At 34.0% G+C, this 24,682-nt stretch overlaps 1 protein-coding gene across 3 annotated transcripts in view; it reads right to left on the bottom strand.

Moving 5' to 3' along the window:
* UNC13C (unc-13 homolog C) overlaps positions 1-20,301 on the bottom strand; it is a 120,607-nt gene extending 100,306 nt beyond the window's left edge. The window contains exons 1-3 of one of the 3 annotated variants that reach the window (XM_042875887.1): positions 17,310-20,301; positions 5,929-5,951; positions 5,345-5,409 (exon numbers count right to left, since the gene is read on the bottom strand). In XM_042875887.1, coding sequence (XP_042731821.1) covers positions 5,345-5,409; positions 5,929-5,951; positions 17,310-20,286 — 3,065 coding nt within the window. In that variant the 5' untranslated portion in view covers positions 20,287-20,301. The remainder of the gene's footprint in view (positions 1-5,344; positions 5,410-5,928; positions 5,952-17,309) is intronic. The other 2 variants (XM_042875885.1, XM_042875884.1) reach the window with 2 other exon arrangements.
* Positions 20,302-24,682: the final 4,381 nt, after the last annotated feature.

Here is a 24,682-nt window from a genome sequence, read left to right on the forward strand (position 1 = left end):
ACAAGGAGTGCTGATTTTTCTAAGAGTTTAATTCATATCCAGTTTATATCCATTTGAATAATTTGGACATTTCTTTTTAAAAATACATTATTCTGGATTGCCATCTTATTCTTCTAATGCACTGTATAAGGTGACTTTTTTTTTTTTTTTCCCCACAAAAAATTCCAAAATTTTAGGCACATCAAAATTCCCAAAGCATCCCATTTATGTTCCTAGAATTCCTTCTGGTTACAAGTGCAAAAAATAGTAATCTCTTCTGTTAGTTAAGTGGAGTAAAAACTTATCCAAAGTACAGAAGAGTTCATTTTAACCTTACAAACATCACAGTGTTCCAAAGCAGTATCCTAATTCTTATCCTACAAATCTGGGAGACAATCTGTTTCTCCCATATCTCCTACTGATGCACCTCCACCACTCTGTAAGAAAGGAAAAGGGATTCATGGACTGCTTATGATTTTCTTCTATATTTTCACACCAGGAGTCTTTGATTTATGAGTTTTGATCTTAGAATTCTTTTCTGTTAAGAACATAAAGATCAAAGTAGATCCCCCCAAATTCACCTTCCAGACACGTCCATAAATCTCAGCAGAAGCATGATGCAATTAAAAGAACATTCTGAAGCTGTGAAAATTGAACATACATGAGATTCTCAGGGCTCTATTATTTGCCAATGCTTTATACACATGACGAGTTTTATTCATTCTTATGCTAGAAAAGGCTACTTTGGAGAAGAAATGGCTCTAAATTCACTCCCATCTCTTATTCTGCTCTGTAACACAAAACCTGATTAAAACCAAGGCCCTTACTGAACTTCCTTTACTGATCACTAAGGACTAGCCTATAGCAAAGAAAAGAAATGCTTGAAATTCAATAATGAATAATAGTATTTCCCAGGAGAAAAAATTATGTCTGAATTAAGAATGCTGATGATGTTGACAAAGTAAGAAACAGATGACACAGACTTTGAGGGAACAGTAAGACTGATAATGTGACTTGACAGAATCAAGACTGATGGTTTCATAGGACAAGGAGATTTTGTTATGAGTGGTGTAATTCACGCTTAATCAGTCATAAATTTGCCATAATTCAAATCCTCTTCTCTTTAAATCACTGCTTTTCTCCCCACTCTGTATTTTTTCTCCCTCTGCTAATCTTTTCATTACGATTTCTCAAATTCAGCTAAGCAAAAATATCTGCATCTGATTTCCTTTCTGTGCATCTATGCAATGTTGAAAATATTTGCATAAAAGTTAAAAATGGTGAAGATATTCACACCTCATTATTTCTAAAAATTATTTCAAAGAATCAGTTCCATTTTCATCTGAAAAATACTAAAGATGTTTAGTGTAGGAGGAACTTCACCATCTCCTCCAACAGCACTGGTGCAGTACTGCAGCTACCAGAAGTATATGTATTCTATCAACAGGTTCTGCAATTTCTTTGCAACTCTTATAATTTCTTAAATATGGGAATGTCAGAGAGTTGCATATATATAAGAAATTATAAGAGTATACTTCATATCTGAATACTACTAAAAGACTCAAGAAACTACCCTGAACTTAGGGAAAAGCAATTTTGAAAGGAAAATATCTGCATTTTAAGCAATGAATCAGTGACAAGACAAACACAGAACATAAGAATGAATATCAGATGACAACTTTTTCTATTTCTTCTTTGCCCAACATGTAGCCGTTGCATAGTCAAGATTATTAAAAAAAAGTTGAGATTCTAACAACTTCCACTGGTTTTGGTTTCTAATGTTGAAAAGGTGATTATGTGTACTTCATAGCTTTTATTTCTGTGTGTACTTTAACCCTAATTATGCCATGAGTTCATATTGACCCCACAAAATTATCTTGTTCTTTTACTGCTGTGAGACAAAGTGTAATCTAACAAAGTCTTATATCTAACTTTTATAATTTATTTGAGTTTGTCAGAAAATGCAAGCATAGTGCATAGCAAGTGCTGCCATAGCCAACACATTACTGAAGGAGAAGAGTAACCATTTATATGCAGAATCATCTGTGCACCATTAGCAAATTTCAGAATGAATTAGGCCATCTGGTAAAACGATCAGCTTCTGACATTACCATCTCCCCTCACTTCACTTTTCTGGCTGAAGTCAGTGGGAAGGAAAAAAACAAATTACAGCTATGGCTACAGCCAGTTATGCTAGCAGTGAACAGGTTGAGGGATGCTAGCATTTAGGATTCATTTTTCAATGCAGGAGTAGAATGGGAAGTATAATTAAAAGAGAGCCACTGCAGTGACTCTTCTCCTGATGAGAACTTAAATGAAAATTGTATTATCATTTTCAGGGGGCCTGATGAAATAGGTTTGCAGAAGGAGTAGAGGCCCAGTCTAAATTTTTATCAGAAAAAGATGCAAAGTTTAATCTAAGAACATGATCTAGTATTGAGCTACTGTCAGTCATTTGAAGGGGTCCTATGCTCTGGTTACAGGATGCCTACACAAGAAATTGACACACTTTATCCTCAGAGGATTCATAGTTTGAACTTTTTCACCTACGAATGAAACAGAGTGAATAAAAACAAAACAATTTATATTTAAAAAGTCCATGTCAATGACAGAAGGTCATTCATACAAGATGGATATTTGTCCTTTCATTAGCTTTACAAATGTGCAACACACTTTAGAATACAGATTCTATACATTCTTGTATGTTAGTTTTCTATGTCCTACAACATAATTACAGTTGCCCAAATAAATTAAGTAACTGGCAATAGAAAATGGAACACGTAGCTAAACTGCATGGTCACAGAGCTTTCTGCAGCCATAAAATCAATGTTTCATTGTCAGTATCTGCACTGACAGAGTCTGCTTATGAAACGCCATTCCTAATCTACACAGTAACAAGGTGTTAAACCTTTAAACCAACAAAGAACAAGGAAAAACCATTTTTGCAGGTTGCAAGCAACATGAGAGAACGAGCTAGTTCTTATTAAGTTAGCTCATGTAGGGGGCAATATATAAAAAGCAATACAGTAACTAGAAGTGGCTTATAGAAGAAAAAACAATGAAAGTTCATATGAAATAGAACTTTTTCTCATTAAGGTTTTGGTTATATTAAGAAACAATGAACAACTTAAGCAATGGAAGTCCAATCACATGCAGTGATTAAACTGGGACATTAAAAAGCATGGACAAGAAATCCAAGACAGTTAGGAACCAGCTTTGTTATTACAATTTTCATCTGATTTTTTCACAGGGAAACAAAACAACACCATTTCTACTCATTCTTGAACTGTAGCATTGGACGTAACAAACAATTCTGCACTGAACAGCATTGATTAAATTATCTATAAATGACAGTTTCTCAGTTCTGTTCCCTTAATTTGAACTGGTTTTGGTAGTAAATATTCTCCTTCCAGTTCTCAAAGCTATGCTGTGACCTACACATCAAACTTCTCAGAACCAACTGCTGAAAGTAATAAGCAGCAATATTTTTTTTCAGACTAAAACATTTTTGCTAGGCTTATAAACTAATGCTTCAAATTGTCTTAGTTTAACTAAGCCACAGCTTACTTTAGTCAAGATGTAAGATTCCTGCTTCTCATTAGTGAGGTATAATACTTTTTGTAGTGCCTCATATCCTCAGTTACTCCAATCAGAGGCTAACAAGTGAAAAAAAAGTGATGTGGGATAGCAAAAAAAAAGAAAAAGATATACCTTTTTCTGTTGACGTGAAAAGAAAAAACTTGTAACAAATATCACAAGCTGCTTGTGTGATGCTTGAACAAAGAAGCCACCAGATATACAGACATACATCAAACTGAAAGTTCAGCATCACAATTTGTTGTCATAACTGCAATCTCTTAAAAGCCACGGAACATCCTATTGCAAGAATTAGATGAACACTGACACAGAGCGAGTTTTAGTAAATGTTTTCAAGGCTAATACATTAATGAATAAGTCTTCAAATCAGTAGTCTAAACAAGAGAAAGCTGTTTCCGATGTTGCTAGTTTCTTGTTGATGGACAATATCGCTTGAATATGAACACCAAAAGTTTTTATTTAGAAGTCAGGAAAAAAATTCACATACACTGGTTTGTTTTTTCTGTTATATTTTTCTGTTTTTGAAATGAAGGGAGCTGTGAGGATTCAGAATAGTACAGTACTTAGAAAAGGAGTAGTTTTGGCACAGTAATAAATAATGCTGGACAATATATAAGGTGAAAATCTATAGTTCTAATTGTGACAGACTTCTCTCCAGCCTTATGAGAAAACTGCAGCTGAGGAAAGTGAAAACAAACAGGCTGTGCATTTTGCAAGCCAAAAAAGTACGCTACAACTTTTTTCCAATGTCAAAAAGCAAGTTAATCAAAAAAATCAGCAATTATCTCTCACAATATTTAAATTTTTTTCGCACCGAGTTCAGTCATTAATCCTGAACAATGTCACCTCTGGCACCAGAAGTTTCTACAGTCTGGAAAAGGTAAAATTGCAATGCTTGGAGATATGACAAGCTATGCAGAACTATTTAAGCCACTGGACAGTGCTCCTAGGCTTGCCCGAAGTTATCTAGTCAGAAGTACAAAAGTTACCGTGACTATACCACATCTTGCAAATTATATTAAGCACATAAACACCATCAAGAACTTTTTGGAGAAAAAAAAGCCATAGCAATCAAAGTGGAAACACATCAGAGTATCTAGATGCTGTTGTATAATTCTGTTGACTAAGTCTTTAAGATGTTCAAGTGAAAAAAAATAAATTATATAATGTGATATCATGTTCTCTTCGTAACGTAACTTAACTACAGCAAACAGCACACCAATAAACATAATATCTCTTTTAGATAGTTAAATAAATTAGGTAAATTTTATCAATAAGTTTACACACACACACACACACACACACACCCCTCCAAATTAAATGATAAAAAGGTGTGCCAAATACGAAGGAAGTGATCCCTAGGACTGACTTCAAGATAACTTTCTGGAGACAACAAAAGCTTGCACATTCATTCTCTTTCAGCCACTGAAAGAGTTTTTTTTTCATTTTTCCATTCAAATTTCAAACACTAGACTATGTTGTTACATTATGGCCCATTTACTGAAATGAGGACACAAAATCAATCTACAGCTTTGTAAGCAAAGAGGCAAAAACCTTTGTCCTCAAATAGACCTCTGCAGTTGAATTATTTCATTAATTTATTTTGACTTCAGAGAATTTAAAACAAACAAACAAACAATTTTCTTATAAGAACAAATCTTAAAAAATTACAGTAATGTTATGAGACTATTTTGCAGATATAAACTTGTAAAAAATATCACAAGCTATCCTTCATATCCCTCCCAAGCTAGCTTCATATAGTACTTACCCACTAAATGCCTGGATTGCATATAGCTTGGAAGCATCCAAGGAACTTCCACTTACTATCCGAGCCTTTAAAGAAAAGCAGAAAATCACAGTTACTCAGTTGCTCTCAGTCTTGGACAAAATTTAACTGTGACAAACATTAACATCTACTGTGAAAATATGTTTAGATGGGTCAGCTCCAGGCCAAAGCTATTTTAACTCTTGCTTTTCAATACATTTTAGTCACATTCAACATTTAATGACATACAGTGGGAGAACCTGCAATATTTTCTATTACTTCCCAAATATTCTTGTTCTTCATGTCTTACAGTGTATGCAACATAGATGATAATTTGAGGCAAAAATCTCAGATATAATGTTTGACAGTAGCAGACCCCTATGTTCACAATTACAACAAGCACAACAGCGAGGGATATCCTGCTCATAATGCAATACACTCAAAGGAAAACAAAACAGTGAAAAGATGGAAAAAAACATGCAAATTTCACAACTGAATTCACAATGAAGGAACAAAACAGCTCAGCTAAGTCACAAACACGTATCAACAAAATGCATGATCCCTATCACAAATACATGATTTTAAACCTTTTCATCCACAGAACCGCTATCTGAAAGAGAATTGAGAAGGGAAATATAGGTTAGACAAAACAGATTCTGAAAAAGTATCTAATGCTACAAAAAACTGTCATAGTTTTTATCTGCTAGTGCAGAAACAAACTGCATGAACACCTTATTCAGCTGTTTCAGTGTAGTCCAATCACTCTCTCTACATTGTAAAGAAATTCAAAGATATTTTCTGCAGCTAAGACCTGCTGACACTGTTGGATACTGCAGGACTGTATAAAGAACATATGATCTCTGTAATCTCACCTCTCCAAAGCATTTTTAGCTTTTTAAAATATATATATGTGCTTAGTACCAATAAGAAAATACTCTGGAAGTGTTAAAAAATGATGCTCTATTTTCAAAATTAAGTAAAGACTTTCTCTGAAAGGATATACATATCTCCTGAATTTCACTTTGTTCTAATACAACTACTCATTTAATGATATAAAAATTACCATGAAAAAGGCTATAATTTACTGCATAAGAATTACAACAGTGCAAGTTTAAGATATGACGTATATGAACTGTTTAATATAAATTGCGAGGCATTCACATTTCTTATCACATAAAAAGTGCTTATTGACAGGGATGCATGGCCTTACTTTGTCTTGTCAATTTTGAAATACAGGAAAATTTAAAATTGTTTTTATGTACGGTATTCCATCAATAAATTGTCTCTTCTGTTTAGACAGAACAGTACGTATGCAAAACCTCATTGTTTTGTCACTTTACTGAGCTTTCCATTTTTCTTCCACAAGCAGAGTACATATTTTCTACAGGCTCTCAAAATAGTTCAACTATTTTTAGATATTTGGAGATACCCCAAAATATGTATGTTACATAATGATTATTTTTGTGTTAATCACATCACGTTTTATGGTTTAGAACAATTTATCTATAAGGAAACAACACATTCATATATATATTTATTTAAAAGGTATTGTCAGATTTGAAAGTGTATACTCCTAAAAGCATTGACAATCCAGCAAAATCAAAGGCCACTGTTGTGCCACCAGCACTGCCTATTGTAGTGCTACTAATCTGAAAGTCTACCTTTATGGTCAAGGCTAGCCATGTACACAAGAATGGGCAGAATAGAAACTGGACGTTAGTTGTTTGAAATGTGTTTTTACCAGATAGATATATCTGATTTTATGTTATTAAAAAAAAAATTGAGAGATCAGGCTACTACATATTATCAGTGTGCCAACACCAAACATGAACCCACAGAAAATTTAACTGTGCAGCAGACCTTCTCCATTGCGACACCAGAAAATTTCCCTTTTCTTATGCTTGCCTGCAGATATTAGCTTTTCTTTCACATCTGTTGTGAGCAATCCATTTAGAAAGAGCATGTCTAAGAGAATGAACTGCTTACTGTCTTAAAGAAAAACCAATATGAATTATAAAGAATATTAAATTATAACTATTACTAGCATTAAAATCTTCCGTAATTTAGTAAAAATAGAGTAAGTTCTTTATGTAGAAATGGCATCTTCTTTCCATTAAGTGATTCCTTCTAAATTCATTCTTCCAAATACAACTGGGGACACAGCATCATTTCTTAGTTCTATTTTTTTAGAAAAATATATCTGGGGGGGGGGGGGGGGCGAGGGGGATATGTGATTATGGGGACTAAATAAAAGAAGAATTACATCAAAGCATTGGAACAGCATCTGGACAGGTGAATCAGAGAAAAGGAAGTAATTCTCAAACTTAGAAAAGGCATGGTGCAGAAGGTGAAGAGAAATTTTGGGACTGAGGGAAGTTTTAGACAGAAGACAGGAAGTTCTAGACACTTGGAAGGTAAGAAATCTCAGCATAATTTGTTCATGCAATCTGTATTTTCCTCCTAGAATATCTAATAATAACTAAATATTCATATTTAACTACTCATAATAAATTTTAGGATTGTGTGTGGAAAAGGGAACTTTTAAATAATTTGCAGTTGCTTAAGGAGTTTGCAGTTCGCAGAAATTTTGTTACTAGCCGCCTAAAGAATCATGATGAGTTCTATGCTTAATTCAGATGGCTTTTGTTCAGAAAGTTATATTAAGAATAAAAAAATATTTAGACTTGCATTCCACATTAAATGGAATATTGTGTTTTGGAACATGAGATGGACATAGGAAATTTTCTTTACCTCTCCTTGGTTTCAGCCAGCTTCATCTAAATCCACTACACTTCCTTTACTGGAACCTAATTTTGCTTTTTCCTAAAACTAGGAAGGAGAGTAACAATCAACAATTAGAAAGGGAAACAAGGTACTACAATGTTTTTTTAACTTGTTCTTCTTTGCAGTTGGTACTTAGAAAAGATGTATTTATTTCTCAATTCAAATACATTTCTATTTCCTTTTTCAACAATAATTTTGTGAAGCAGGCAACTGGCACAAAGTTCCTCAAAACAACTTTTGAGGACATCTTTTTATTTTATTTTGAGAATTGACTGCAACTTCAGAGATAAAATTGATCTGAAAAGTTCAGCATTTATTGCTTCTTCTGAACTCACCCTGAGCTAAGGAAATGTTTTCTATGTGTAAGAGCACCAAGTTAAGAAGTGTGCAATCACTAAGCAATTCACTTTGGTAGTCATTAGACTGCCAGAACAGACTTTGATGTAGATAGGAAGTGAATTGTGATTATGTAAGAGACCACTGAATGTACTTTTGTCTCAGGGTACGAAAGCAGACATCTCTGATTATACTGCAGAATGACAGTGATTTACTTAAAAGAGCTTATCTTCATGTAACTCATCTCTTCCACCTACCCATCCCATGGCAAACAAGAAACATTAAAGAATTTATGAATGTATTAAGAACAGTGTGACACTGGTTTATTTAGCTAACCCTATGGGATGTTTCTTAATTCATTTAAATTAGCTTCTCTCTACTGATACTAAGTTTTATGTGAAGATTCACTATATACCCAAATATACACTTCTTGTTATACACTCTGTTATTTATGCAGGGAATTTTACCAAGTTTGGAAATTCAGGGAGTAACAGTTTCAAAATACGTTATTTCTGCCCAGTATATTCCATATACATACAACTGTGCAGTAGAATGGTCATCCAACTACTTACTAGTGAAAATTACATTTACAAACGTGAAACAGAAAAGGCAAAAAAACATTTCTTCATATTTCTGTTAGTCTAACAGTTTCAAACTCAATAATAATTAGGTAAATTAGGTAACAAGAGGAAAAACCTACTTTAACTTCGGTTAAGGGTACTGCAGTGCTACAGTGCCCCTCTTTTTCATTTAAATTTATCTAATGACAACAATTTAATTAACACAAAGAAGGGAAAATATCACTAACTGCAGCAGAGAATACACAATCTGTTATCACAGATCTATGCAGCATTCCTAATAGCTGATAACAACAACAACAAAAAAAAGGAGGGGATACTCTTAAGGAATACTTTGCAATCCATATTTTCAGGTGCTACTCTTGCTGAGGTAGAATATTCTCTACAGCTCTACCGCAATCTCTAACCCTCTCAATCTCATCTAATTCTTCATTCCTTCTTCTGTCTCTATCACTCCATAGGCTTCTCAAGCAGACTCAAACATTTGGGTAAACAAGAAATTCAGAATAATCACTTGCTAAAATCCTGCCAATAAGAAAATACTGAAAGGCTGCATAATTTTCATCATCTCCACCAAATACTGATTTCTGTTGAAAATGTACCATTGTGGTAAGCTATTCCCATGACAGGGGAAAGTGAGAATAGCTTTTTGGTTTTCCTTCAAAAGAGGCCACAAGTGTCTTTCTGCCTATACATCTGTTTGCACTGTTTGAAGCAGGTCAGGTAAAACTTTCAAAAAGTGTCTGAGTGCTGCATAATTACTATACAAGCTCAGTGTGAAAAACAACAGATCTTATAAATGCTGAGCTTTCCAGTAATCAATTGTTTTCAAATTAACAAGTGATCTGAATTGCAACATTTCTAGTTTAACTATTCCAGCATCAACTACCCTCACTATAAATATTTTTTCCTTATTTCTAATCTAAAACTCATCTTTTATGAGACAATCAGAAAATCAAACATACACCCAAGACAACAACCTGATCAGTTTGCCTTTAGCGATAATTCCATTAAAAATGTTTAAAAGATTATTATTATTATTTATAATTATAAAAGATTATATTATTATTTAAGTCATATTGATCCTTCAAGCCTTGTGGCATTATTTAATTTTTGCACTTTTCTGAGCAGTGGAATATCATAATACACTTTCATGACTGCAAAAATGTAGTTTAACTTCCTCCCTCTAGCGCAAAAACAGCAGTAAGGTCATAAAAAAATCAAAATATTAGGAAAGATCAAGATGTTATTATGCATACAATCTTAATTTTTCTCTCTTGTAATTATGCTTAATTGTATGACACTAAATTGGAAGATGACAAAGTTCATTATTCTTTTTAAGTAACATTTTAATCTTTAATTCTAGCAAACTGTTCCAAGAACATCAAACTGACTGATAATTATGCAATTCCTGGAAGGAAACCCTTTGGACAAAATACTTCAAATAGATAAAAAAAAAAAACCAACACAGCTGGTCCGTGGAAATAACATGTCTAAAATCACCCAGTCAGAAGCAGTGCATAGTCTGAGTTGGACAATTCTAAGTAGCATATAACTGCTAAGAAAGGGAAACTAATGATGAAAACTAAGTCCAAATAAAATATAAAAGATGTGCAAAAATGTGCAAAAGATGTGTCAAAAATAAAAGATGTGCACTACGTTGTCTGAAATAATAACACAAATTAAGATAAGCTGATACAGTAAATACAGTAATGAAAAGCTGAAATTATCAGTACAGAACAGAATATTACAGAATCTGATCCTAGAGAATGCTGTATTGCTAAGGTATATTTGAGGAAGAGATACTGTGCAATGTTTGAAAGGTAGTCTTAAAGCTAACACATCACATGAGATGAGTGATGCTTGTCTGACAGAGAGAAGGTCACACTTGAATAAAACTTGGTTGACAGGAGAAATGGAAGAATTGCTGCTAGCACTTTACTAGCAGTGATGTAGAAAAATTACTAGCATGTACATTGAGAGCAAAAACAGGAGGTCAGCTTGGTGAAGATAAAAACTGCATCTGTGTCTTTACAAACAAGCTGGTCTGAAAATTTGAAACAAGAAGACATGATTTAAAAACATCTCTGGTGTTTAGAAATAGAGTTGCGTTAGACTTACAATGGCTCTTGTCTTCACTTATCCTCAAAGAGCTACTGGATACATCTATTTATTCTCAAATTTATCTCTTGAATAAATCTTTGTCAAGAACTACTTGATAGTGATATGTGGAATGATATTACTGTTTCTAAATATTTGGTGTTCTCAAACAAGAAAGCCCTCAGCTGGGCTTTCGTGACAGTTTCCTTCTTGTCAGAGTGATCTTACAGTAAAATACAGAGTGCATTTAGGAACTCTTCCAAATCCAAAAAGCAGAGGGATTGTAAAACAAAATCTGTGGAGAATAAGAAGCAATATTTTATCTCTTTTAATACAAATCAAAACTGTAAAAGGAACCAAGTCTATTAAATCAACACTGGTTATGTATTGATATAATATTGATATTATGTATTGATTATATATTGATATAGAATTGATTATTCTACAGAGCCAACATATTCACAATATATTTGACTTGGAATACTATATAACAATCTTGTGTACTCCACAGGCTACGGCGTTCATAGGTGTTGTTGATTGTTTCTTCTCCTATGTGTTTGTATTTGCTTCCTAGCTTAGTTTAAGAGTGCTTTTAAAATAGTCTCAAATGTCTAAAAAAATGACCCTTAAAAGTTTGAAACCAAGTGGAAAACTTTAGATAAGTCAGAATAATTTCAAGACTTAGTAGAGGCAGAAAACGTGAGTGAATGTACAAGCACCAGCAGAATAAGGTGGTGACATCAGCCATTTTTGTTTACTGACATAAGACAAAGAAAGCTCATTTGTTGGTGGGAACATTGTTTAACTAGTAATGAGAGAAGAAAAAGACTTGAACTACTTCAATGCTAATACGGTTTATCATACAAGATAAATGGAGTGAAGATAAAAATTATAGAAAATAATGTTTAGTTGCACTGTGATATTTGGGAATAATTCTTTGGGTAGAAGAAATCTATGAATTATTAAACTATATCATGTAAGAAAATTTCAGGCTACGTTCTCAGTAGCAACTTAATTGAACAGAAGTTTATACAGGCTGTAGGAGATATTGAACTGGAATAGGTTTCAAACATTTGAAAGAATTCAAAATATTCTTTGCATGCTTCACGTGCTTTGGCACTAGTCCTGTAAAAACATCAGCTGAAATGGTTTTCCTTGTATTTGGAATCACAGTATGAGTAAACAAAATTGGAGAGCCAGAAAAAGAAAAAATTTAAATATAACTACCTTCATTAGTCAACTGCAGAGAAGCTACCAGTTGGTAGCTTGTTGTCTGCTACTACTTGATTAGACCTCCATTTACAAGGGTCTCTTTTTTCTTCCTCCCTCCTCTATTTAATATTGTATACACCATTCACTTAATTATAGAGAGTGTCAAAGACATTCATAAACATCCCTATCAGCAACACAACTATAGAAGACAAGGCTATTTTTCAGGGCTACCTGAAAAATCTGTTATTTTTGTGGATTTTAATATGAAAATTAGTAAAATTGAAGCAGAATGAATAAGAACTTCATGCTAGGCCAGTACAGGAAATAAATTTGTAAAAATTAAGAAGTGTACGTGCACCTTGTTTTTACCCCACATATGTTTATTGGTAAACTCTATCCTTATTTTTAAGTTTACCAAAATTTCTGATCATGCGAGCCATCTTTTGAATACTGTCTGCACATCAAGGCAGGTACAAAGAGAAATTCTGTGGATTTTCTACAGATCACCTGGAAATGTGAATAAAGAGAAAGCTGGGCACCTCTTGCATGAAAGTAGTCAAAATTCTTAGGCAGCAAAAGAGAAAACCTCTCCAGCTTTTTACTTTATTGCAATATTCTGCTTTCTCAATAGGTCAGAAAAAGGTTTGAGCATATTTATGAACTGATGACTTCCAAGACATTATACTTTTTCAAAATATACATCTAGATACTTTTCAGTCAGTTGTTTTAACAAAATTCCTTTATCCTACCATTGTTTTATAGAAGTATGCAGTTTTTTGCTTCTAAAATACAGTTCTCTAAAAAAAAAGTTAAAATATTTTAGAGAAAAAGAGAAACTATTTCTTAATCTGGATAATAAAATATTAATTTGTCCTCATTTCCTCAGCAGAATCAATGTAAACAAATGCTTGAACTGGTATTTATGCTTAGATTTTCTCTGAGCTCTTAAAAATTTTATTTTGAATCAGTTTAAATAAAAATGCAGGGAAATTTCACAAATACTAATCAATCTACATCAATTCTAAAGTTGGTAAAAATAATGTTAAATTATCTTCTGTTCTTGTAAGATTTACGGTAGCGGAGATTAGCTCAATGCAGCTTGTTTGGATTTAATTACATCTAAGTCTTCAGTGGCATCTCAACACCTTTAACTAAACAGGATAGCTATAAACTCAAGGTTATATTATTATTTATATTTATATTTTTAAGCAACAAAATACTTGAAGAGATGAGAAGGTAATAACAACAGAGCAACTGAAAGATTTTGAAGATTCCAAACTGTTACTTCTGTTACAGCAAAAAAAGACTGAGTAAAATGGACAAAAGTCCCCCACAAATGACACTTGTTTCACTATGGTATCAACAATACTGATGGTACTTAAACTTTCTGCTGGTCAAAGAATTAGCAGCTCATTTTGGCATAATACACACAGATAAAGACATTCTATTAGCATTGATTGTTGTGTTATTTTATACACCAAACCAGAATTTCTCCATCCTACTAGAAAGCCTTCTCCTACACAATCTACATCAGTTGACTGAGAATAAACTTTATTCTTAAACCAAACAAAACAATCAAGAAAACACGCACAAAAAGTTCAAACAATTAACAGTATTTTAACTCATTTTCATGTGAATCACAGCAGTGATCTTGTGAAGTCCAAATCCAAGATTCATATTCATACAGCAAAACTGATACATTAACATTGTCAGTTAATAATAAATGTGTGCACCTTCACAAGTACAATAAAAATAAGTGGAGGTAAGATGGAAAAGGAAAAAAAAAAAAAAAAAGCACAGAGTACGACGAGACTAGATTATTTTTCTAAAGCCTACACTGTTTGGGAAAATAATCTGATACATTCTGTTCATATTTCCAAATAAGAAAGAATACACTTGTTTCCAGATAGCGTAGTTGAAATTGCCAGAGTTTGGAATGTGTATAAGTTACATACTTCTTTTACTGACAGCTTTTCTTAATCTGCAACCAAATGACCACACTGTGGTTTTGTTTCAAGCCTTAACATTTCCTTCTACAAAGGAAGGAGGAAAAATATAAGCACCCTTCTCTATACAAAATGAGGCTCTTATTGATCCTAATTTCTGTAAATTCAGTTTTCTAGTAAGAGACCAAAAAAGATAATGCAAATCTCTTCCTATAAAACAACAAGAAAAGCAGCTGTCATACAATTTTAAGAGAACTCCTGTTCCTGGCCACTGCAATCTGACTTGCTAATATATGTATGCATAGGGTAGGATGCATTCACCCATCTTAAAATAATAAACAAACATCTAGACCAAAGGCTTACAAAAACCTGTCCTGCCACCAGATGATTAACAAGATCTTCATCAACAAGATCATGAAGCTACTAGTTGTAAATTACCCTTCACAGACAGAAGTCTGTATTGTCATTGGAAGTGACTTGCAAGAGTCAGGAAGCTTAGCCAGAATGATAGTTTCATCAGGAGATAAACTTATCTAAGGCATCTACAAAAGATAAGGAGAACAAAATAGAAATGGAATGAAAGAAACTAGTAGGGAAAAAACTAAAAAGAGAGAAAGTAACAAGCGAAGACTGGAACGAATAAAAAAAAGGTTTTTCTTGATTATGGTGCACAGAAAACCAGACCACTTACAAATATTTCTGATATTCTTTTCTAAAATTAATATTCACACAATTACAATGTTCCTATGTCCTTACAAAACTTTAAATCCTAGGTTTATTTCTATGTTGCTCATGTTTCCTCTCACCCTCATATCCTATTACTTACTCCAGTATGCCTCCAAAACCAAGTTGCAATAAATAATACATAAGCAATCAGCCCATAGCATATTTTTTCTCTTCTGCTAGCAGCACAGATGAGGGATATCCAATAGGACTCTAGTGCACTCATACATTATTTACGTACCAAAGTTTAATTGACCTTACCTCAAGTGTTACAAGATGAAAAGATTCTAATTTTTTTTTTTAATACTAGATTGGAGAAATGAAACTATGATATTATCAAGCTATGCTTCTTATTGTCCAGATTGCTTACTACCCTCCCTTCCTTGCCTACATGAATGAATGAAACAAGTCACTAAAAAAATAGGCAATAATTTTCAACAAAAATTAAATCACACCACTAAACAGTTCTGGTATTGTTCACTGTCATCTAGCCCTTTTACTCTCCAATTCTACCTCCAAAGGCATGAACCCACTTGCAAAGAGAGTGGACAGAGTAGAAAACCTTAGAGGCTACAAACTGTACAGTTTGTGTATTTAGGCATAAAACATGTCAGACTATACTGTTAGTAAGCATCACCATGCATACTACAAGACATGAAAGTATATTTTTAACAAACCAGTCAGAGACCAGTGAGTCGAAAAAAATTGTCAGGAAAATAAAGCGTGAAGAGAAAACAGACCTGCCACTAAATAAAACAAAATAAAATAAAAAAATCAATGCATGTCATTGTCTGGATAATCTCAGAAGTACTATTGTAGCTTGTCTTTCAGTAAATTCCCTTTAACCTTTATTTCAGTGGAAAAAAGGTTCAGGTTCTAGTATGACAACTTATAACACTGCAAAAACTCAATCCTATAGCGTATATCTAACAGTGCACTTTTATGAACAGGATTTGGGGTTGGTTGTCTTCTCTGTAAGTATAGTGTAAGAAAAACTTCAGTAGTTCAGAAGAAAAAAATGACAGTAGAGTAAGAGACTGAAAGAATTTTTCACTTGCTGGGTTAAAGGAATTAAAAAAGTACTGGCCACACAAGACATAATATCATACTGTATATATTATATAATACTATATATACATATATACATATATATACAATACCATAAAGCTGCATCCACAAAACACATACCTAACAATTTTGTTACACTGTTTGAATATAAAAACAGACTTTAATATAGACTTTCAAATTAGTCATTTTTTGTAGAACACACTTCCAATTTCACTCTAATTTTATCATGAAGTGCTTGTTCATTTACAAAATAAATGCCATGGTACCTCAAGATTTGGATGCTAATTACTACTACGACAATCTTTAGCCAGAAGCAGAATTCTTCATCTTTAATATGAATGTATCAGATGAATATTTTTGCAAGGTTGATAAAGAAAGCAAAGATTCAGACATGATGACAACTACCATCTGGCTAGCTATAGTAATTATGTGATTCCAATTAAAAGAGCAAGTAATATTATAACATTACAATTTGTGTAGGCTAACACTGAAGATCATTATACTTGCGTATTACTAGAAGTGTTAAAATTATGCATATGGCTGTCTGCTTTGAAGTCTGTTCACAGGGAAGTTAAGATTGTAACGAATATCTCTATCAGCCTCCATAAGTTAAATTCATTTCCTGCACACATTCTTATACATGGATACCTGTTATGCTTCCTCCCTCTTTCAAATCCTTTCTCCTCCCCCCCACCCCCCCCTTTTTTCTTTCAGGACAAATCACTCATTTAAGGGTATTTTGCCAGTATAATTAAGGACAGAACTTAAATCAGATTTGACTTGTACCTTGTTATGTGCTTTGGAGAGCACATGTTGCATACAGAATGAGGACCACTACTTATCAGGATGAATATAGAAACAGACGCATCTTAAAACTGTTAAGAAACACTGAATGCTATGTTTTGCTCCTGTGACTGCAATTGTATCAAGAATACTAAACTGTTTGGTTCTTTTTGTAAGTCTTGCGAAATTTTTATTTTCAAGTAGCAAATTAGAAGCACTGCAATTGCTCATAAATATATGTTTGAATAAATGTACTCTGAAAATTGGATAATTATAGCTTTTTGAATTCCATGGGACTGCTTCACCTTATAAACCAAACCAGAAATAAGCAGAACTTCTGTCACAAATGTCAACTGAAGCAGGATTGGATACCATACGGAAATTAATAACCAATTCTAACATTTTGCTAAAATACAATATAAAAAATATTAAATTTACCTCCAGAAAGAATTTGGTCTTCCAAGTCATTCATTTGTCTCTTGTATGCTTTTAAAGCAGCTTCTTTGAATGACGGTCGTATTCTTTTTTTCTTTGGAGCTTCAGTAAGCATCTCTTGGACATTCTGATTTTCATCTTCCCTTATTTCCACGTGAGCATCCATTTGAGCATCCATCTCACTTTCAACTTCCAGAACTTCTTCGATGACCAAACCATCAAACTGTCCATCATATTGTTCCTCTGGAAGTATTGTATAAGGACTTTCATGTGGAGGTTGTCCCAGTTCATATTCTTGGACCTGCTCACTTGTTTCACTACTGTTTGTTCTATTTTCTAGTTTAGCAAGGACTTGTTCCATTACTTCAACATAGTCTGTTTCATTTTCACCAGGTGGTTCAATTAAATCTTCTTCATAATCTGCTTTGTAGTAATAAGGCTCAGCATAAACATCAGAATCTAGTGTTGTGCTAGATTCATTTGCAGTAGACTGAGACAAAGTTCTAAATCTTCCCATGAAAGACGATCCACTGTCTTCGTATCCACTTAAACTTTGTGTACTTTTATTCCAGACAACTTCTAATGCTGACTTAGCACGTTGAAGTGTAGATCCAAATTTAGGAAAGCTAAAAGTCTTATCAGAAAGGTCTATGCTTAATCTACTGTGCCACGACTTAGGGGCTGCTTCTTCTGAGTCATCACTTGGTAGTTCACTCTGACTTCGGTACATCATAGGCAATCGATTTTGATTCTGATAAGGTGATTTAGAATTTGTTTCCTGATAATCGTCATATTGACCAGTCCACTGACTTTGTGATTCACTATCAAGGCCTGCACATGATGGGGAAGTTCCGTCAAGGGTATAATCATAGCTTTCAGTATCATACTGTAGGTCAGAACTTTGGCACTTTCCAAAATCTGTCTGCTGATCTGAAGGGCTGCTCATATCATACACAAAAACTTCTTGTGTAGATGAGTCTAGGCCCAAATCTGCCCCTTGTTCCAACTGATTCCAATCCTTCCACGGTGAAAAGTCATCATGTAAAGAAAGCTGAGAATCACTATAGTGGCTTCTGTCTCTAGATACACACATTATTCCATTGCTTAATCCGCTGTCAACAGTTTCTGTATTCTCTACTTCATTTTGCCCTGGATACTGTTGTGCATCCTGTGCAAAAGTCTGTTCCTGAGAACTGCCATACCAGTTGGCAGAATCATCTTGCCTTCGCTGCCAAAGTTCTCGATCTGAGGAAGACAACAATGAACTACCGTTTGTTTTGCTAAAATACTGATTTTCTGAAAAATCTTCAGAGTAGGACTGACACAATTTTGAGAAATCTGACTCTGAACGGCTAAGTTTAGGTGCAGCAAAGTCATTCTGCAAATGCCATAGAGGAGTCATGTCTGAATAATACATCTTTGGTTGCTTTTCCACATTGTCAAATTCTGGTGACTGACTGTCATAATTTCTTCTGTTTGAAAAAGTGTTATTATCAGCAGTTCTATTAATGTCTTTATGATCTGGGGACTCAACATTCCCCTTTGTAGTGCTTGCTTTTATTTGAAGTGCTGATTTAGATACCTTTGCATAACTGTTCTTATTTATATCTGATTCCATGTCTTTATCGCTGTCAGGTGACTCCCAGTCATGCATTTTAGTTTTTGTCTCCACAGGTAAAATCTTCATATCCATACTCTCGTAAGTTTGAGAAGAAGGCAACCCTCTTTCTTTTTTCTCTTTTATGTCATGCGAAAAAACATCTGTAGAAATTCCAATACCAGTTCCCTTAAGTTTATAAGACTTTTTTAAAAGCAAATCCCTCTGTTGTGATGACTCAAAGTAAACAAGAATGGGTCTTGGCTTTGCATTTGGACAGTCTCTTTGTTGCCCCAGTCTCTGGGCAAACTCAATTTTAATAGTGCTTTGTGCCTCTGAGAACCCCATTTTTTCTATTAGTATTTTATAAACTATATTTTCAGTTTTTTCAAGTCTCTCTTCAGGCACGTTTAGAAACCTAAGACTTGCTTTGTTTCCGGGATGGCCTATCTGCTTAATGTAATCATGTATGTCTCGAGTTTCTCTTCTGGATTGTACAAATCCAGTTCGCAATTGTTCAATTTCATTTTGCACCACTTCTACGCTACTGGAAATTTCATCAATTGATTGTTTCAGAGCATTTACATGCCCTCGTAATTCAGAAAGTTCTGTTTCTATTTGGCTTATTCCCTGAAGCTCTTTAAAGATCATTTCCATGACATCATGGGTTTGGCTAATACAACCCGTTGAACTGAAGCCAGGTTCAAGAGTATTTGATTTCTGGTGACGGCCAGTTCTATCTAGAGATTTACTTCTCAAGCCCCATGTTTTCTTCCATGTACTTAGTTCAGAGTCTGATGAGACACATTCTTGACTCTTCTTCCATTTCCTCAGTTTGCGTAGAGCTCCAAGCTTCAGTGTATGTAAAGTACGTTCTCCATCAGAACTTCCATCAGATGCCGCAAGGCTGCTTAAACTCTTTCTGTTGCGTCTCACAGGCATTGTGTGTGAAAAGTACTCGTTTTTCTTGCTATTACTTTTTACCTCACTTAATGAATCAGAATATGAACTATCATTTGAAGACAGATCTTGTGTTAAATCTTCATTATTATTGTTTGTTACAAAAACATGCTTTTGCAGTCCATTGGCAATAGCAACTCTGTAACTGAATGTCGGAGAAAGAGAAAATTCTCTATTACTTTCCTCTTCTTCAGTTGATAAGTTGCGAGCAGATGGACACTTAGCAATCTTTTTAACGGTGCTTTTTAAAGTATTTGAAAATTTTGGATTCTTTGTTTGTCCAGTTGGAGTTAAATCTTGTTCCCTTTTGCTCTGACAACTCTCTTTCCTTTTTGTACTATTTCCCAATTTCTTTGTAAACATTCCTTTGCAAATCTTATATATGTAAGATGAGATCAGGCTCTTTAAGCAGGAGGAAACCATGGAGTGTAATTTATATAAATACGTTTCCACAAAACATAATTATTGATCCAGCCAAATATTTGCATCTCCAGCAGGAACATCAGTATTTCATCAACAGAGACTTTAGACTTGTAGACTACTGATGCTTTGGTATCACTTCACAGGAAAAGGAAACCAACAAGAATTACAACAACCCCCAACCAAAAAGCCATATGTTCTTGTTAGAAACAAAGTCCTGAGGGCCTTTTGTCTGTCTTGTATAATCTCACTCTCCTGCACGTGGCATCTTGAAGTGTCTAAAAAGGAGGGAATTATGTTACTATGGCTGCCACACAAGTAGCATTCAATAACACTAACGTTAACTGGGCTACAATGCAAGTAAGTATTTATCTATACTTTCTCCACAATTGTCTGAAAATAACTTAAATATTGAAGCTGAAAGTGGTTCTTAGCAAATGAGTTTAAAATAAATGAATTAGGTATGTTTATAGACATTTCTGCAGTGATTTACTGAGATAATTGATGTTAATGTTGTCTGCTTTTTTCCCAGAGTAATGACATTTCAATTTATAGCTATATGATGAACAGCAAGGTAAAAAAAAAAAAAAAAAAAAAAAAAAAAAAAGACAGGTTAATAAGTTGTTCCTAGCCAGTAAAATAGAAAATAGAAAAAATTCCTTTTAGTACTGTTTTCTTTTTAGGTTGGTGTGTACACATACATGGTCTGAGAAATGGTTGCCTTGTGCTTTTTGCCAAACTAATGTGTCACAGTAGGCCAGAACTTTGAATGCGTTTGCATTCTAGGTTTCTTTTCGACAAGAAGGAAGAAAAGAATCCACAAAAGAAAGTAAAAGACAATAGTAAGCTGAACTGATGGAACAGTCTCATTTAGTTACTAAGTTTTAAACTGCACTGGTCATGGGGGAAAAATAATTAAGTACGTATAAGTAAGTAAGAGAGAAACAAACGTGGTTCACAAGTCTCATGATAAAAACAGGTGGCATTATAGCAGGAAAGCAGTTTGTTCTGAAGAAACATTAGAAAAGATTCAAGAAGATACCTGGAGGCTTGCTTTCCTATTGCAGAGAAGTTACTATTCCATAAAAAATGCAGTCAGTACATTTTAATGACCTATAGATGGACCTACAGATGTTCTTGTGTTGTATTTTTTTGTTTGCTTTTTTGTTCAGCATATAATACTCATAGCTTCAGGATAAATCAAGACAAGTAGCTTAGAAAAATTCAAAATAGTAATTCTTAAAATGATTATTTCAGTTTCTTAACCAGCTAAAAATTCTTTGGCAGAATAAGAAGTTTATATAAATGCAGGCTACGCAAAGTTTGAAACTTATTTTGTGGCAGCATAGTAGGGGTACAGGATACAAGTCATGAATTCTCCTTCAAGTCTGCAAATGGCATGGTAATGTACGAAGCATTACAGAGCGTTCACATGCCTTAGTATACAGCATCTTTATTACAAGCCTTGTCTTCATGGAGCTTATTATTAATTATATTCCTTATGGTACCTTAGCTAGTTATTCAAGCAGTAACAGGAAGATGCATTGTGTTTAATTGATTCAAGCTGATAAACCAAACTGATAAAAGTCTGGTTGGTATACAGAGTGCTAGAACAGTTGATGTAAGAAGATATTTCTTATCCAGTTAATAACTAAATTACGAAGCAGAGCAAAAGCAAACAAATAATATACAATAGTCTTCACCCTTTCTAAAGTTGCTGACTTTTGTTTCATGAAAGCTAAAATATTTGTGGAAAATGAAGTATCCTTCAACATACATAGCTTTGATGACTTTTTTCTTCTTTCAGGTTTATGCCTGATTTCCAAGTATTAAAAGTCATATAAGGGCAATAAATGTTTGGAAGAGAAGTGCTGGCTCAGTGCAGCTGCGTACAACTTTTAAGGCATGCAAATGGCATCTCAGAATATGATAACTCTTCCCTCTCTATGGCTAATCCTCTCTAGCTTTCACATATTATTAGAGGGTTGAACTATCCTGGGACACTTCTCAAAGGCATAATTCTAGAAGTAGAAAAAGTCAAGTTTACACTGAATTTTTCTAACCATTTCTTGAACAAGATTGGAAGTGACTGCCTGCCTCCTCCACCCAAACAACTGACATCATTTTAAGTGCACTCATAGAAAATTCTCTCAGGTCACTCAGACTTCCTTGAAAAGATATCAACAACGTATAAACAAGCTAGCAAGCTTACTTATTGTCTCGCCCTAGAAAGCAACAAGAAGCAATGAAGTAATCATTGTAATTTGAAACATTTTGCTCATTTTAAATGAGGTTTAATCACTCCTTCGTAGAAGAACCTTGCTTTCATAGCCAGCCACACTTTTATCCAATGCCTGACCTATACTCTTTATCAGAGACAATTTAAAATACTTGTAAATTAAACGTTGTACTGTTATGCACATAAATCTGCTAAATTGAGCAGACTTATGTTCCCTCATGCAAGTTGCATTTGTTCTCACTTTTATTAGTCATATGATCCATTTTTCAGTTTACAACCTATCACTGCTCTGTTAAATACTAGTTTTCTAAAAAGGTTTCCCTACATTGAATCAAGATTTATTTTAGTCAAGAAAAGATTACCATACTTCTATTTTAAATGAGTGCACTAAGGGAGGTTAACACTGAGAAATAAGGAACAGTCATTTGTGAGGCATGTAGAACAAAGAATTGTTTGGAAGAGCGGCAAATTGTCATTCAGTAATTTTCTAATGAATCAACATGAATCTATTTTTCAGTCTCTTTCTGCTTGTTACTACAATAAACCAACATATATGATAAAGTTGATCACAGAGGGGTTCCATTAAATCAGTCCAGCCAGAAGAATTCATTCTCAGATGTTTAATCATTATAGCAGTAAAGTTAGTTAACAGAAGTATAACAACAATGCTAGATCAGGAAACTGGAAATTTATATAGACTGTGATATTAGAAATGAAGTCATTAATGTGTTCCTTCAGTAACAACAGCAAAAAAAAAAGGACAAGGACATTTTCTTCCATATTTTCCCTTTAGAAAGTCTGAATTTAAGCTTTTATCATTCATCTAGATTTTGAAAATTGAATTGATTCTAAGAACATTGTTAATAGCAAAGTAATGTCCAGCTCTTCAGCTGGAAGCATCAGGTATAAACAGTCTTATTCCCAAAGCTAAAACTTATGCATCAGATTGAAGAGACACAGGGGATCAGTTAAAATAACAGTATTAAAGAATGCAAGCAGTGTATTTGGTCACAAGTCCAAACATGAGAACCTCATAGATTATGAGATTTACTTTTCCATTTTTATCAAATCAAAACAAATAAGTAGAACACTGCTGACATTCTGCTGCATTACAATAAATGAAGACGTACAGTAGCATCCCTCTTCCAATCAGAGATAGGTTTGTGGATTAGGAACACTAGAAGCAAGAAACAGACAAGACCTTAGCTCTACTTAACTTTTACAGCTTTACACAGCTACAAGGGGCCTGCACGTATTTGGAAGTGGGCAGAGAAGTAGTAACTCTCCTCTTTAAAAAGGCACATAGCAGTTGGTGATCACAACACTGAGACAGTAGAGGCAAAAAATAAAACAAAAACCCTTTTTGGCAGCAATGCCAGTTTGCATTGCTAACAAAGCAGTCAGTCAGTATTGCCTATAGGCCAAGGTATCCATTGGGGATACATAAAATGCTTCTAAGAAATAATCACAAACAAAATCTGGAAATATTACCTTTTTAGCTACAGAAACTAAGGTCAAAGCAGTCTTTGTTACTTTCAGGAACACAAGAAATCAGTAGCAGGATAACTGTAGTTCAGACCTACAGATTTATCAAGTATGGTTTTTAGTAGTCTCCTGGGAATAAGGCTACTCTGACATAACTGTACTTCAATCAATGTATTTATGTCTGCTAGGTGAAACCTACACTAAAAATTTTATAGCCACCAGATTGTTTTATTAATTTACAATAACCATAACATTGCACTGAAAAGCATCTCAGATGACAATTTGTAAGAATTTAATTTGAAACTATTATTTGCTGCATTATATTCCTTCTAAATTCTTCGTATATTCTTCTTAAATACTGACATTTATGATTTGTGTTATTGGTGAATCTCTCAAGATAAAGCAATACGGATGCTAATGCTGTATGATATGTAGCTGACCTGCATGCACACCCTGGCAAAGAGAGGCTTAACAACAATAAATCTTTTGGATTACTCTCCTTCGTTTCAGGAATTTCTCAGCAGCGTTCAGCCCAGAGATTTTCTCCCCACTATTCAAATGAGAGTGTGGATTGGTACCAGAACACAAAATTTATGCCTCAGCTGGATGCAGACTTGCTTATCCTATAGCAATACTGACAAAATAATCTTAGCTGGACAATATCAATCTTAATCA

Source organism: Lagopus leucura, unplaced genomic scaffold (genome assembly GCF_019238085.1).
Source record: "Lagopus leucura isolate 7727_CA_CO unplaced genomic scaffold, USGS_WTPT01 Super-Scaffold_100015, whole genome shotgun sequence".
Taxonomy (NCBI): Eukaryota; Metazoa; Chordata; class Aves; order Galliformes; family Phasianidae; genus Lagopus; species Lagopus leucura.